Source organism: Clavelina lepadiformis, chromosome 1, assembly GCF_947623445.1.
Source record: "Clavelina lepadiformis chromosome 1, kaClaLepa1.1, whole genome shotgun sequence".
NCBI classification, from domain to species: domain Eukaryota; kingdom Metazoa; phylum Chordata; class Ascidiacea; order Aplousobranchia; family Clavelinidae; genus Clavelina; species Clavelina lepadiformis.
The window spans coordinates 6,840,277-6,856,622 of record NC_135240.1 but is presented as its reverse complement, the minus strand read 5'-3'; the positions used below and the strand labels follow the sequence as shown (position 1 = coordinate 6,856,622).

Here is a 16,346-nt window from a genome sequence, read left to right as displayed (position 1 = left end):
TCGAACATCAAAGGAATAGAATGAAATACGTTTCTAGTTGAATTATATTATTATAAATTAGAATATATCCTAACAACAAATGTTTTAATTCTAGTTTAACTATTCTTCTTTGGCCAGCTGCAATGAAATATGAGGTGTTGGCAGATTTAACTATGTATGTGCTGTTGCGAGGTCGACTTCATGGAGATTCCTGATGATGATTATTTTCAGGTGGTTGTGGTGAAACAAGATTCCTGATACTTACCTTTAAATTAGACGAAGATACGTCATGACACACAAACGACGTATAGATGAAATCTGTCCTACACATCCGGGATTTTTCTCTTAATGCTTCTTACCCAACACGACTTCAAACACAAAGACTACAACCTTCGGTTTTTTTATTAGCAAACTGGTAAAGTAATCTACTGAAGGCAGAAACACTGCCGGCAAAAAGAAATTGACACGCTGATGCAAAGCGTGAGAATAAGCAAAGGTGTTGCGAGAAATAAAAACACATTCAAAATTACTCAATCAAGTTACGCGATATCCACAACAAATTCAGTTTTTCCATGTTAATAAAACAGCTGTTTAATCAAATTTTAAAGGATAAGTTCAACAGGCGGTCCGGTCGGAAAAAGAACCCGGTTTGACAAAGAATATGGTTTTATCCCCGTACACAAAGAAATATAAGCAATATAGTGGCAACATTGATCAGTAAATTATATCAAATATTCTCATGGCTTTTGCTTATCTGGACGGCTGTCATCAAACTTATAAATAAACTGGACGGTTAACATCACTAAAAGCTGTAAACCAAAATAACAACGTTAAGGAAAAACTTTAACACTACAAGTGATGGGATTCAAGGTTACACTCGGCCACAATACGCTATAAATCCACAGGTAGCCGCTGTATTCGAGCCGCACTAACCATTTCTATCGATAGGATTGAAGCACGTTGTCAAAACCGGTTGGATTGACAGCAAGGTGTAAGTTATAGCGAACTTATAGCTAAAAATTCTAATCCAATCACTACATACAGGACGTTGTTTAGCAAGTGTTAGTTGCAGGAAATTAAACGACCTTTAGAATTTGATTACAATATAAATTCAAAATCATGTAATGGAGGAAAATATGTTCATTGTTCAAACGGTAGAGTTACAAACTCGGAAAGATATGACACCAACTGGAGTCAACCAAGAGCTTACAATCAGGTGATGCGCGTGGAACCAGACGCCGTGTTCCCTGAGTATGCAAGAAACTGGACAATGTTCAAGGAATTCCATTTCAAGCATCGAAGGAGTAAAAAACAACTGTAAATAAAAATACTGGAATATCACAACATCCCAAAGCCTTTGGAGTACTTTATTGCCTTCAGGAGACGTTCCTTCAGTTTTTCCCGGTCTTTGTAATCGGGGAGAAGAATGACGTTGAAACAAGTGTGTGCTGTTGGAAGACGATCCGAGTCTGGTCCATTGCGTGCGATTATCTGTGCAGCAAAGTTTCTAACATTTAACGCAACTTTGAACCCAACCAGGGCTAATGAGAGACGTTTGTGTGTGACTCTGTGTGTGCATGCAATGTTTATCGATGCTGTTTACTTATTAGAAGCATGCGGCAAAAGATATAAGTTATACGTATAGAAGTTTGCAATATGAAGTTGATGTGAAACTAGTCACAGCAAGAAATAAAATTTAATCTCATTGGTTTTAAAACATTCTACTGAATAATTTACCATTTTCAGCTTGGAAAGTCCGCCCATGGGCGCTCTGTCACTGCCAGTGGTGAACTGGAGTAATGTGCGTTTGTTAACATCAGACAAATCATGAACGACTGCCCAAAAATCCCGAATGGTTTGCGAGTGCTTCTCAAACCCGCCGTCGTACTCTGTTGAGCGTTCCAGCTCATCAAAGTCATAATTCTGGAGGAATATTAAACTTTCACTTTGCTTCATCGCAATGTGTTTATACATTCAGAATGCACATTATCTCAAGTTGATCACATACGTATCAGTTGCACTGCCACTGCCACTTTATCATGTGAGAAAATATTAAATTGAGAAGACATCTAATTATACTAAAACCATGTTATTGCTTAAAAGTAATTACGCTTGTTTGCTTGTTAACTTCACTATTTAAGTGAGATAAGCCGGCAATGGCACAATATGGCATTTAACTTACCTCGCTCCCTCTTATCAGAAGTTCTAATTCATTTGAATCGAACAAATACTTGAGAGGAGATTCATTTACAACCATATCAAAACCACAGAGGAATGCATTGAATTGTGCAGAAACCGAAGTGTTTAGAAGCCAATCGGCATACAAATCCACATACTCCTAAAAATGCTAGATTTAAAGCAACTATTCATACCTATCGACTTATATTTAAAACTACTGTTTGAAGAAATGATGAATGGAAATGCCAAAGAAAATTGCAAACTACACATAGGCTATTACTTAAATGTATTTCTATAAAACTTAATTTTCTACAATATGCCTCTGATAAACAGTGGCCAGTCAATGAACAGTAACAAGATAAGTAAAACCTCTCTCAATCTGGCCAATAACATATTTAACTCTACGTCATTTTATGTCACAATTTTCAAACACAACGAAATACCCTGCGGTTGTCGTTAGTAACCGGAATACTTTCAGCGCCTTCCATCAGGTCATGAGTGTGCTGGATGCCGTAAATATCTTGGTATTCAATGCAGAACGTCGCCATCAAATCTTCTTCGACATTTCCTTCGTATTCGAGCAATTCACATAAACTTTTATGAATCACCTACAATGTATAGCGAAGTCAGACAAGAAAAAACGCTACGCAGTCGCTGCAGAAAAAACTTTGATTACACAAGCAAACTCGTGCACACTTTTTACCCACATATGGTAAATATTTACTAAAAGGATCTGGATAGGCAAAGTATGACACGTTGCGTTTTATTACTTCTACCAACCAAAACCTAATGTACTGTACTACAACTACAGAGCAATGCATAGAGCTAGCAGAGTGTTTATATCTTGCATGTGCATTTTGAAAGAGAAGCATACAAAAGTTTACAATTTGGTAGTGCACTATAACATCTTCACAAGATTTGACAACCTAATGCAAGTATGTGCTTAAAACAGAAAGGTCCTATTTAAAAAAAATTGCCATCACCTTACTCAACTCTTTGCTGTAAGGTGTTATAATTCATGCAGAACATACTACAAAAAATGTGACCTAATAGCTTTCTGTTATAAGCGCTTCGGTAAAACGTAGCAATAACTAATTAACACTTACTGGATGAGAGATTGCCATATCATCAAAATCAGCTTTTCTTCCGAGTAATTTTTTGTACACAAAGGTAGGAAAATTGATATCAAGTATGCAGTTATTGTAAATGGCTAATCCCAGTACAATGCCAATGAGTTTGTACTGAGTCAGAGCTTCAAACGAATAAGCGTTGAACCAAAAAAGTCTGGTATCATCATCGTACACAAACATACCTTCCAAATAAAAGTCGTTATAATGTTGTAGTGGTTTGAGACTGAACAATCAAATCAGTTTCTCTTGCACAAGGAATGTTTTTACTTTACAACTCAAGATTATACAATACATTGGTATTATTCGTCTTACTGTTGAAATAATACCACCGGTGGCAGAGTGAAGCCAATGACTACAGATAACAATTACCACTGTCAATGTCATACCATTTCCGGGGTCAAATATTTTATCGACCACGAGTTGGAAAAATTCTTTTGAAACTCCACCCTCATCCACACCTTCCTCCCCATCGAACTCGACGTAAAGTTGCTTTTTGAAATCTTTCACGTTCTCTGATGCAACTTCCAGCTGCATCGACACAAAATGATAGAGTTGTTATGCTACTCACTTCTGTTTCATGAAGCATGGAATGAAGTTTTATTATCATCTGAGCTTGGCATTTGACAGAATTTTAATCTAGACAAATTTTCTTGTTTTCTAGACAGTGAAATACAAAACCTTACATGAACCAATATTTCACCGATTTAAAAAAGAATACTTTAACTTCACTTGTACTGAAAGTTTATGTCTTGAAGATAGATAAAAAACCACCTGAATCAAAGTGTCGTCAATGATGTGTGACCTTCGCACTTGAATTTTAAGGTAGGGGTGGATGAAGGAACCCTGCATCAGGCTAGAAACCAACGTCCTTCGTCGCTCACTGCTTAGACACATAAAAATTAAACAACTTCCCCGATTTATCGATAACATATTTTTTGTTGACTTCATGTTTAATTCTTCTTTAGATGTTAGCTAGTTGCAAGCTGCTACAGCCGTTAATCGCAAAGTTACACGATTGTAAACTGCTGATTACAAGCCAACAACACTTTTCGTTCAAAAAAAAAAACATAATGACTTTTAGTGCTATCAAAGGTTTACCACAACAAGGAAATGTAGCAGTGCTTTCAGGCATTAAAATAATAATGATTAGAAGCTCAGAGCATGATTTGTCAATGTCTTAGAGATGATATACAGTTCTAAGTCTTATGACCACAATTCTTTCAGACAAATGTCTTTTGCTAATAGCTAACAAGTTTTTAACATTCTAGCAGATTAACCAACAAGTTGTTATATCAGAAAAATTTTTAAAGCTTATTTTATAGGGGCAGTCATCACACATAACAGTAAAATACATTTGCACTTAATTCTTTTCCATTTTTATTACATTTTCATAGAAATATTAAAAAATTGTTTTTGGGAAAATTAGCACATGTAGTGGGTGGTAAAGATGGCACCTACCATGGCACATACTGTACATGTGACGTGATGAGAATAAAAGTATACTTTTATACCACAGTCAGTATGATAATATCTTTAAGTTAGACAAAGTTGACATAAAAACAGCATTTTACACAATTTTGCTGAAGTAGCTGTTGTGATGAGCTAGCTAAAAATGATTTTGAAGAGGACTTTTCAGAAAAAATTTGAAAAAAAAAATTAAACAAAAAATAAAAAAAGATGATTTGATTTTTGCCAACAATTGATCGAACGTTACCTGAACATCCGTACTCGGTTGTCATAGAAGAGATAAGTTGTCTTGTTAACCGTGGTCAAGAGAAAGGGATAATGGAGGAAGGAGAATTTATTTGGAATTGTCTGCTTTTTGTCATGAAGCTGTTGGCTTATTCTGTAGTTTGCGTAGTCTTTGTCAATCTGTGATACATTGAAGTAATTATGACAAGAAGCAATATTTCAAATATTGCATTACCCAAATACTGTATTTGGGTAACAAAAAAAATGGGCCGACATTCACATATTAACTAACAGTTCTTTTTTTTGAAAAAACTATTTTAAATTATTAAAATATTGAGCTTATGTTGGGTCGGCAACCTTAATTGAGTCATTTCTGACCGATTTTCACTTAATAAAGACCCCGCTCGTAATGCTGCATACCCCGCTTCAAAACTTCAATGAAGATACAGCCACGTAATTATATATATGACTTTTTTATCTTTGCTCACTGCTTTTCCTACATTTATTTGGTTCTGGAACTAGTGCATGGGGCAATTGATTCAAAAAAACTAAACTATGATGCTGTTCAAATTAGTTACCACAATTACTGCACAGTATGAATCTTGACTAGCAATCGCATTAATTAAACATTTTTGTGATTGAACATATTTTTCACAATTATACACATTTTCTTAAACTTCAAAAATAACAACATTAAATATCTATATATCGCAAGCTACTGATAAATATACTGATTAAAATATATCTTAAATTAGTGTACACTGTACTGTGAACAAATCAAAGGGAGCAAAAGAGTCAAAGAACTGCAAGTTGCCCCTGCTGGGCTAATGCAAGTAGAAGTTTATGGAACATTACCGCCAATAGGCTATTGTTTATCGAATGTTATGTCGGCAATAGGCTATTGCTGCATTCAAAAGAACATATCTTGCTGCTTATTATTAGTAACACATAAATTGATTTAACAGTTAACACTCATTCAGTTAATGAGTGTTGTTAGACATCAGATCTACTCGGATTTGTATTAAACCCATAATTTCAGGTTTTGAGCTTGAAAACTACCGGCACCGCATTCATAGGCTTGTTTTTTCCTAGAACAACCGGGGGTAGAAAATTTTGGAGCAATTTGCCCGTATAGTTGTTTTGTGAAAGCTTTTGTGTGTTGTTGGTAGTTTGCTCCACATGCGAAGCGTAACTTCATAATTTTGTAGCATTTATGGCTGTTACATTTCAACTAAATCTGGTTTCTAAACCAGAACAGTGCAACAAATATAACTTGCCTTCTAAACAGAATGAAGTAATTATATTCTATTATATTGTGTTCACTGATTCCTCCTTTGATCTAAACCTAACAATGCATCTGGTAATTGTTCCATCACATCAAACAAAAGACGTGGTGGTGACCAGAAAAATAGGGAATTCTTATGAGTGTTATTGCAGTAAGTGTTATATCCGGGTAAGTCAATAACCTTACAGCACAAATGAAAGCCTGAAAAGCAAACTGAGAAACACTCTAATAACACAATTTCAAGCAATGCAGCTCAGACATAGAGAAAATTTCTCTACTGGTAAATGGTGGGTGGCCCTACAAAAAGGTGAAAACCGATGCCAATGACTGTATTAGCTTGCAACAGTATACTTGATGAGTTGATGGGTTACATTGTGACATGATAGAGTATGATGCGTTTACCTGAACGTGCTCGTTGAGTGGCTCGTTTATAAACTCTTCAAAGGGCACAAGAGGTTTAACAATGTCCAGCTTTGTCAACTTTAGCTCTTCTGCCAACGAATCCACCCAATCAAACTGGAATCTCTCATCTGTAAGAAAACATTTTACAAACAAATCACAAAAGTATTTTTCAAGTTTTAAAAAATAAATCTTTAAAGAATACAGAAAAAAAATACGCAAAAACTATGCATAAAATTGCCAAAAAACAAATTTTATATAAAAACACTCTCTATTATATATTAAGGCTTCACCAGAAGCAAACAACAGACCTGTTCCATCGATTAGTCCTAAATCGAACTCATCTTCATCTTTGCTCCAATTTAGTTTCTGCTCGGCTGATGCATCCCTTCCAGATTCATCTATTTCTCTGTTGATGGTTCCGCCTAACATCGAGGCACAATAGATAACATTGAGGCAACGCGAAGCAGCAATAATTGCTTCATTAGTGTGAGCATATTGAGCTATCACTTCATCATTGTCTACTTCGGTGACTACCTAAAGATTGAAATGCATTGTCAGTGGAATTTTGACTGAAGCATTTTAGTGACTTTTATCCAACCAAGAACACGTTTTATCAACACCATAAATAAGAAAACCAGCTGCAATTAGAAATACATAGCAATCTATCATTTACATAATATCATACTTTGAACGTAATGAGTTGCTGAAGATTTTCAAGTATATTTCTTAAGTGATCTCTACTGTAGGTTGACCAATATTTAGCTAGCCCTGCCTGAGCTGGGATCGGAAGACTTGCGATGAGTTTACAAAATGAAGGGAATGCAGTATTCAATCCATGCGGTGTGTGTATTGCACAGTTCTCCATCAATATCACAAACGTATTTAAAAAATTTTGGTCTTTTTCGTACAAGTTAGGAGTAGCCTTCAGCTGATTGTGTAAGTCGTTAATCAAATAACAAACAGCGTTTAGCATAACACGTTCAAGCTGCATATGATTGCTGCAATGCTTGTAAACATGGATGACTGATTCCATATTAACCGTCGGACAAAAGTCTTGCCGCTGTTTTGAACAGGATGGTACATCAACAGTAATTTTATTTGAATCTTCTATGACTTTTTGGGTCGAAGCGGATGTTTCCATCTTATTGTCATCTGCCATTACATCCTCATCTATATCGTCCATGGATAGTTTTTCTGGGTGACTTTTACCACTACATGTTGGAGTGTCATCAACCGACATTGTTTCTATTGGGGTTTCAAGAACATTCATTTCCGTTTCATCAACATCTTTGTCTTCATCGAGATGAATCTGAGATTTTAGTTCTTCTTTTGACACCATAAATCTGGGAAATAATAAACATTTCAAAAATATTAGATTTTATAAAAACCTTTGGATTTCTTAAACTATGTAAGGTATTCTGTCTAACAAAAGCTTGTATATTAGAAAGAACCTGTTTAAGTTGTCTGCATTTGAAAAGACACTCCATATCGCTTGCTGCAATGACACAAATACACCATTTTTTTCATCAGAATAATCCACCTTGTCAACTTTCTTTAAGATTTCACAGTGTGATTCTGAAAAACAGATTTCCGCAGTTAAATTATAGACTACAATACTCTGCATAGGTTTACCCTTCCAAAAAAAAAACTGAAAGTAAAGTGATTACCAATCTTCTTAAGTGTTGCAGAATCAGCTTGTTCTGTTGGAATACTTGTAATCTCTGAACCGTCAGTTACAGAGATTTGCTTAAGTTTCTTATTAATATTTTCTGCACAACCAGAGGTAGCATTTGCTCTTGTCCTTTGATCCGTCTGCCTGGAGGTGACGTTACCCGAAGAGTTCACATCAGTATCAAGGCATTCTGGTTTGCGCTTATCATTAGAACAATCTGTCATTTCAGTATCTCCACAACTAGTAGAAGCTTCAGTTTCAATAGAAGCTGTGCTTGTGATTGCTGTTTTCTCAGAGCTTCTTGACATTTCTTCATGATTTAGATCTGTTCTTGCTATCTTTGCTGGTGGCTTCTCACAAAAGTTGGCCTTGTTTTTGAATAACACAATTGATCTTGCTGCAGCATCATCTGACGACAGCTTTTCAAAGTTTGGATTTGAAGCACAATCTGGGTTGTTGCAATAATTCTGTCCGCAGCCTTCAGTTAGCTGGAAATAATACTGTTGGATACGTTGTTTTATTGCACATCGTTTTGACATTGCTGAATTGTTCTGTGGATCTTGAGAACTGGCAGGCCAATTCTCTGCTCTGTAACATATAAGAACACAACTCAAGGTAAGCAAAAAACACCAGCAAATCCAAATCACATTTAGCAAGCGTCAACAACCTTGAAAAATGATTCTAAAACAATAAAACACATAAACATTCAATCAATATTCAACAATCTCAGACTAGAAAGCATGGCACTTTTCGATGAAATCTCGAGGGTGCAGGACAACAAAAATGAGGGTGATCGGATGCGGAAAAGCTAAATTTGGGTGCACCAGGTGCATTTTGCAGTCTGGCAGGCAAAACGCAGAACCTGCGGGGTCCGTTTTCTAGACGTATTATATGAGACGTTAGGGTGCAGCAAGCACAGTCTTTAAACATTTCAAGGGGGCAGTTGCCACGCTTTCCACCAAGTTCGATTTGGAGTCTGACTATAACCTATTCAGATTCAGTGAGTGTATTCTGGCATTAGCCAAAACACATTTTACTTTTTAGGCTATACGTAGCTGAATAAGCTACATTTACAAACAGACAAACCTTTGTATAGACCCGCTCATGAAGAGTTGATAAGGGAACCACCCAAGTTTTGGATTAGTCCAGAAATCCTGCAGGAATTGGATAAAACTCTTACCGGTAGCCTATATTTTTAAATGACATGTAAATTATAGCCTACAAACCTAATTCCGAATTACGTCGCCTTCACAGTGTGCTTGTGCACTATACCTTTTGTATGTAAGTAGTGTAAGTTATGTGTGCACAGACGGTAAAAATAAACCTATCTGCCTGCTGCATTGGTAGACTGGAGTATTGCTAGCAACCTACATCACATGGCCTTCATCACATTTACCCAAGCACTCAAGCTGTCAACTGTCCCAATTAATTCTGATTGGTTCGACGTCATATTCACAACGCTTCATTTCGTAAGTCGCTATTACCTGAGCAAGACTCACCTGTATAATAAAAAATAGTCAGACATTTTACTGCACTCGCACAATTTTGAGATCCTCATATCGTAGTTACGCGCTTAAAATTCTAATCAACAGTGCTGTAGAGAAGATGAAATACTTCATCCAAAGATTTCTGAGTGCCAGTATTGTATTATGAAATACCAATAAGGCAAAATTTTCAATTTGCGTATGAACAATGAATGTATCGTCTAACAGTTTCACATCAAAAAGCGTTTTTTATGGTTGTTATCCACTGTTAGAAAGCGTTTGATTAATTTTGTCACAAACACTTTATAAAGCATCGGTTATCTCATTTGGCGGAGTGGACCATGTTGGCTTTTTAACGCAAAGTTGCCTACTGTTACTACTGTACCTAAATTTGGCTTTCTTTTTGCTGACTGGCGTCAGTTTGCGGCTTTACTTGATTGATGGTATGATAAATGTTTTTAAAATCAGTTAAAATAATTCTGTAATCCATAAGCCTATTAGTCCCGGTTTGTGGGCGCAATCACGCTGGTATCGTGCCCACAAGTTGCGAAGTAAAAATAATCTCGTAGTTAAAAACCAGTTAACAAGACTTTTCTAGCTTTTTCGACTTTTTTGTGATTTGGAATTAGGTATAAGAAACTTTTAATCTAGCAACCTTGATTGTTTCAGCCGTTCATGGCAAATCTTGACGCCCATCACGTGATATTCCATTTGGGGTAGTAACGGTCAGTTAGCAATATGTGTAGCCAACGTTGCTATTTGGTTAAGATTTTTGGGAGAATAGTTCAATTTTTTGAACTTCCAGTTTACAATGCTGCTGTTCGTTGCTTAAATCCCCCCTACCTTGGTTAAAGTTAATCCAGCGAAATATGCGAGCTTTAATAAGTTTACCGTATTCGCAAGGCTGTGAGCTAAGCTTGTTCAGTTGTCGTTGTAGCCTACTGCCGTCAGGCTGTGGTTTAGCGCGATTTGAAACTGGATAATGTGGAAACTGAGCGACTAATGTAAAACTTTTTTCCAAGCAAATGCGCTCGTCATATAAAGGCATGAAATGTGCGCCTGCACATTTTCCAAGTTTAGAAATTAGAATGATGGATGACTTTGCTCATTGTCCCAAACGGACGGGTCTAGTATACAAGTGCACAACCAGCAGCTGACAGCATCTGGGGTCTAGCATACAAAAGCATGTTGTATACTAGACCCGAGCTTTCAGCCTCAAACATTGCAAGCAAGTCGCTAATGTAGTACTATTATTGATAAAAATGATTACCATAGTGGTTCGCATGTAGGTTGCAGACCAGGCTATGCCATTTTCATCCCTATCGCGGCAAGAAGTGTCCGTTTTAAATAAATATGGCTTCTTGACCGCATTCACATTTCGAAACATACCTTGTCTATATAGCTCTAATTTACAGAATTTGGCTGCATCCGCGCATATTCTTAAACAAAAAAACTGTGTCAAATATTCTTTTGTTGAGAGATGTTACATCACTATCTAGTTCTTAATTTCTCTTAAGACCCATTCAGACTTTCATGCTGGAGTTTAGAAGTAACAGCTGGAAACCGAAATGGTGTTCTTTGATATTGTGTTCAATTAATTATTTTTACTTTTGATTGTCAGTTTACTGTTTCATTAAAATCATGTTGTGGAAAGAGTTTAGAATAGTGCTGCCCGTTACCGTCAAAGAATACCAGACAGCTCAACTCTGGGGTGTTGCCGAAGCAAGTAAAAATGAAACTGGTGGCGGTGAAGGAATTGAAGTAATTAAAAATGAGCCGTATGAAAAAGATGGTGAAAGTGGGCAATACACCAAAAAGATCTACCACCTTGCATCTCGAATTCCTTCGTTTGTTCGATTTTTTGTCCCTGAAGGCTTAACGCATGTGGTAGAAGAATCATGGAATGTTTATCCACACTACAAAACGGTTTATACCAACCCAACTTATATGAAGGAAAATTTTGAGATCTGTCTTCTTTCGTTACATCTTCCGGACCTTGGAACTTCAGAAAATGTTCATAAATTGTCACCAGAAGAATGGAATAAAACGGAGGTGATAAAAATTGACATTGTTAATGATCCGATCAATTCCGGGGATTACTCAGAAGAATCCGATCCCAAGTTGTTTAAATCTAAGAAGGCAAACAGAGGCCCATTTGGCACAGACTGGATTGACCGGCTCAGGCAAAAGAAAGAAATATGTCAAAGTCAACAAAATTCTGACGATGCCGATATACCTGCCTATATGTGTGCTTACAAGCTTGTGTCGTGCAAGTTTAAGGTACGTTTTCTTCAAAACCGAGTCGAGTCTACGATTATGAAACAGGAACAACGGCTTTTTACCAATTTCCATCGCCAGTTGGTCTGCTGGATGGACAAGTGGTATGGGATTACGATGGAAGAAATACGAGTTTTGGAAAATGAAACTAAAAAGGAATTGGATGAGTTGAGAAATACTGGAGAAATACGTGGGATGAAAGTTGATTAAATCATTATTAGTAGTTGAATTGTTGTAGGCTATTAGTTTAATTTTTATTGTAAATATGTTCTTGTCAAAGTTTGTATATGATAAACATATTCAAATGTTAAATAGGCTTTGTGCCTTTTACTGGTTTTACTAAAATTATAAATTGGTTTTATTGGCTAAAGAAAGAATATTTGTACACGAAAAAATATCTATTTTCCAACCATTCAAAGACGTAATTATGTCATTCTACTTAAAAGTATACATAACCAGTTTTATCTACATGCTAAACACTTTGATTCTGAATTTACGGCATTTATCGTTTATCTTTTGATACCTGTTTGATAGCTGCACATAGCAAGGCTATCACTGTAAAATGTTTTGATTTTATTTATGGATGAAATGCTCTTAATTATATTTTCTGTTCGCTCTGTTTTTTATCCACTGGAAGTGCAAGTGTATATCTCAAAGCAATTGCAATAGTTTGTATCGATGCCACAGTTTTGTCTTTCATTCCATATTGCAATATTTCATATGCACTGTAAATACCAAATTGTAGCTAATGTAACTGATGAATCTAACGCAGCTAATATATACTACTAATGTAGCTAATGTAATCAGTGCAACTAATGACGTATACGTAACAGAAATTATGTCATGAACTAATGACTATTATTATATCTACGTTGATTAGATCAGCTACATCAGTTGCATTTTAGTATTTAGAGTGGTTCCATTGTCATCAGTCATCACCCATGAGAAGTATATGTTTGTGGATGAGCTTTAACTCAATTTACAATCATTAATGTGGATTATATGATGGAAATTATTTATCGTATGTGGCTGGTTAGTTTAGTTGATCTTTGCTACCCTGCTTTCATTACAGAAGCACCGTTTTTCTCACAAATTTTGTATATTTGTACAATGCAACCTTCTCTTCATTGATTTTCTATTTATTTTTCATTCAGCAAAGCTTCATGTTCCACTTTTGCAGATGGCATGTTTTTCTACCCATTTGTATTTAGTTAAGTTTGCAATGACAAAAACTCTCACGCTTAAGACTTAACTGATTTGCAGTAATTGATTTTTGCTTTTCTGCATCTTATTGGTAGAATAGTTCACATGGTGCAATTTGTTTTTGAAAGTAATTAAGCTATTTGTAGTGATGTATGTATATATATCCTGTTTAAATGGGAAATCAGTAAATCATAGTCAATGAAAATGCAGCTGCCTCAGCCCTCTGCTGAGAACTTAAGTTTTAAGCATTATTGTAAAGTGTTTTTTTTGTCTTTAATATTCATAACTTTTTAACTAGGCGCAAATTGCAATGTATGCAAGCTATATTTTTCCAGTTAGAAGATTATATGATTTCTTCGTTGTGCTTCTCATTTTGATCTGATTGTGTTATTTAGGTTATCTAAGTTTAATAATATTCTTCATGTGTATACATACGCTTGCATTAGTTGTCATGGTATAAATAGAATTTTAATTATTTTTAAGTCTACAATTTTAGAGTAACAAATTTCATATTTCTGATAGAATTCATTTCGTATCATTTTGTAAATGCTTACTGTGTTGAATTTACTATATATATCATAATTCCGGTTAATGCAATAAGAAATGTTTTAGCAATCGTTCACTGTTCATGCAATTTCTATTTAAGTCAATAGGTGATAAGTATTAAGCAAAATGTTGCGCAAGGAATTTAGAATCATCCTGCCCATGACGGTAGAGGAATACCAAGTAGCACAGCTCTGGTCAGTTGCAGAAGCAAGTAAAAATGAGACTGGTGGTGGTGAAGGAATTGAAGTCCTTAATAATGAACCAACCGAAAAGAATGGCGTAAAGAGTCAATACACCAAGAAAATTTATCACCTTGCCTCTCGAGTTCCTCGTTTTATCAAACTTTTGGCACCAAAGGGGTCCTTGGACTTTCTCGAAGAAGCTTGGAATGCTTACCCTACTTGTAAAACCGAAGTCACTAATCCAGGATACATGAAAAACGACTTTATAGTTCGAATTGAAAGTCGTCATTTGCCTGACTTAGGGACATCAGAAAACGTTCACGGTCTTTCTGAAGCTGATTGGAAGAAAACTGAAGTGATAAAAATTGACATTGTTAATGATCCGATTGATGGCGGTGATTACAAGTCGGAACATGATCCAAAATTGTTTAAATCCAAGAAAGCAGGCAGAGGACCATTCGATGCGCATTGGATAGAAAAGTTAAAAGTACAAAAGGCAATCTCTGATGGTGAAAATTGTGAAAGTGCTGAAAAACCCGCCTTCATGTGTGCTTACAAGCTGGTGACGTGCAAGTTTAAGTTGTGGGGTTTTCAGAATCGAGTGGAGTCAATTATTATGCGACAGGAAAAACGGCTCTTCACCAATTTCCATCGCCAAGTTGTCTGTTGGATGGATAATTGGTATGGAATGACCATGGATGACATAAGACGATTGGAGGATGATGCCAAAAAAGATTTGGATGAAATGAGACGATCTGGAAAAATTCGTGGCATGGTTGTAAAGGAAGACTAAGTTTGTTGTCAATTTACTGAGTAGTTAATTTCAGTATCTATTTTGTTAGTATTATGAGCAATGATTGAGGTTATGCGCAGTTCCACATCGCTTTGTTAACACTAGAAAGTTTTGCTTTAAACTGATCAGAAAGTTAAGCTTTGGTTGAAAATTTACAGTATTTCTGAATGAATATATTTGCATGAATGGAATTAAGTGCATTTTGCAATACTCTAAAAGTTCTTAATAAGTGATATCAAGTGATTATGCATTGCCACAGTCAAATATACGACGTGTTTTTTGAAGTGAATATCGATCGTTTGGTTCATATAGCAGTTGTACAAGGTATGAGCAAAAAATAACGATTTTTTCAACCCACTAACTTCGTTGTCATTTATATACCATACATAAGTGCGTTAATCAACAAAATGTCTTTTATTAACGTGAAAGATTAACCATGCTTATATCGTACATTTAAATTTGCCATAGTGCATTTCTTAGGGTTATTCAAAAGCTATATAAAGAACCAGAAAGTGAATTTTTAACACCACAAATGCTTAAACTTTAGACGCAATTACATTTTTGAAAATCATTTTTTGTCATGTTGGAGTAAACGGTGTGTCAATATTTACTGTACTAGGTATTTACATTTTGCCATATATTTGTCTCTTAAGGTTATGGTTAACAACAATACATTCACTAATTACATTAGGATTCAAATTCAATATTAGTTTCTGCAATATCATATAATAACAATCCATCTGCCCAAAATGTGTGTTTCAATTTTTAGCTGCGGAAGAAAAGGGGTTTACATGGCAATACCTTATTCTTTTCTATTGCTGTTCGTTTTTAACGTAGGTTAGGTTTATGTGCTAATTTTGTAATGCAGTCAACCACTATGTGCAAAGTGTATATATATACCTGAAAATTCACATGTATCGTTGGTTAGTTGGTTTCCTGGGTGTGCAAGGATATGTATCGCTCGACGACGTTAGGCAATATAAATTAATGTATAAATTTGTGTACTTCATACAGTTCAACCTTTTCACATGATTTTCGTGTTTCAGTGTATATATCACAACATTTAATAATATAGACAATGTATAATATTTCTTAGAATGAATTATGTATTGTAATGATGTAATTTTACTAATGCGTTTCATGTAAGATAAAAAGTAAATAACTATGTTCAAACTTTAAAGTAGTAACTTATCTATGGAATGTGGTCTATAACAGTGATCAAATCTTTTCATAAGTAACATACCGCAAATATACATTATATGTTTAATTAGATATGTTCATTTTGCTGGGTTACAGGATGCACATGAAAACTGTAACAGTCATTTCTACACAATACGTTGCGCTTTATATCGCTGCAATCTTTCATCTAAATATCAATATACAGCTCAAAATTAATACTTAACGTACTGATTGTATGTACGAATTTATCGGTGATAGTCGCATTTTCCTTATCATACGTTTTCCTCGAATACTGCTAATATATTTTTTCTGATTTGTTTTACTTACATTGTCCTGCAGGTGGC

The 16,346-nt window shown here is 35.5% G+C and overlaps 1 protein-coding gene and 2 pseudogenes across 1 annotated transcript; 2 read left to right on the top strand and 1 right to left on the bottom strand.

Moving 5' to 3' along the window:
* Nucleotides 1-363: 363 nt before the first annotated feature.
* LOC143459283 (ubiquitin-protein ligase E3A-like) lies at nucleotides 364-9,718 on the bottom strand. Its single transcript, XM_076956364.1, has 15 exons — nucleotides 9,565-9,718; nucleotides 9,425-9,492; nucleotides 8,334-8,926; nucleotides 8,118-8,241; nucleotides 7,352-8,009; nucleotides 6,975-7,200; nucleotides 6,667-6,794; nucleotides 5,002-5,159; nucleotides 4,059-4,167; nucleotides 3,674-3,815; nucleotides 3,264-3,469; nucleotides 2,601-2,765; nucleotides 2,162-2,317; nucleotides 1,717-1,902; nucleotides 364-1,470 (listed from the first exon to the last, which is right to left on the bottom strand). The coding sequence occupies exons 2-15, from the start codon at nucleotides 9,442-9,444 to the stop codon at nucleotides 1,318-1,320; spliced, it is 3,024 nt and encodes a 1,007-aa protein (XP_076812479.1). The 5' UTR covers nucleotides 9,445-9,492; nucleotides 9,565-9,718; the 3' UTR covers nucleotides 364-1,317.
* Nucleotides 9,719-10,703: 985 nt separating this feature from the next.
* On the top strand, nucleotides 10,704-13,948 carry LOC143464929 (phosphatidylinositol transfer protein alpha isoform pseudogene; annotated as a pseudogene).
* Nucleotides 13,949-16,341, top strand: LOC143464921 (phosphatidylinositol transfer protein alpha isoform pseudogene; annotated as a pseudogene).
* Nucleotides 16,342-16,346: the final 5 nt, after the last annotated feature.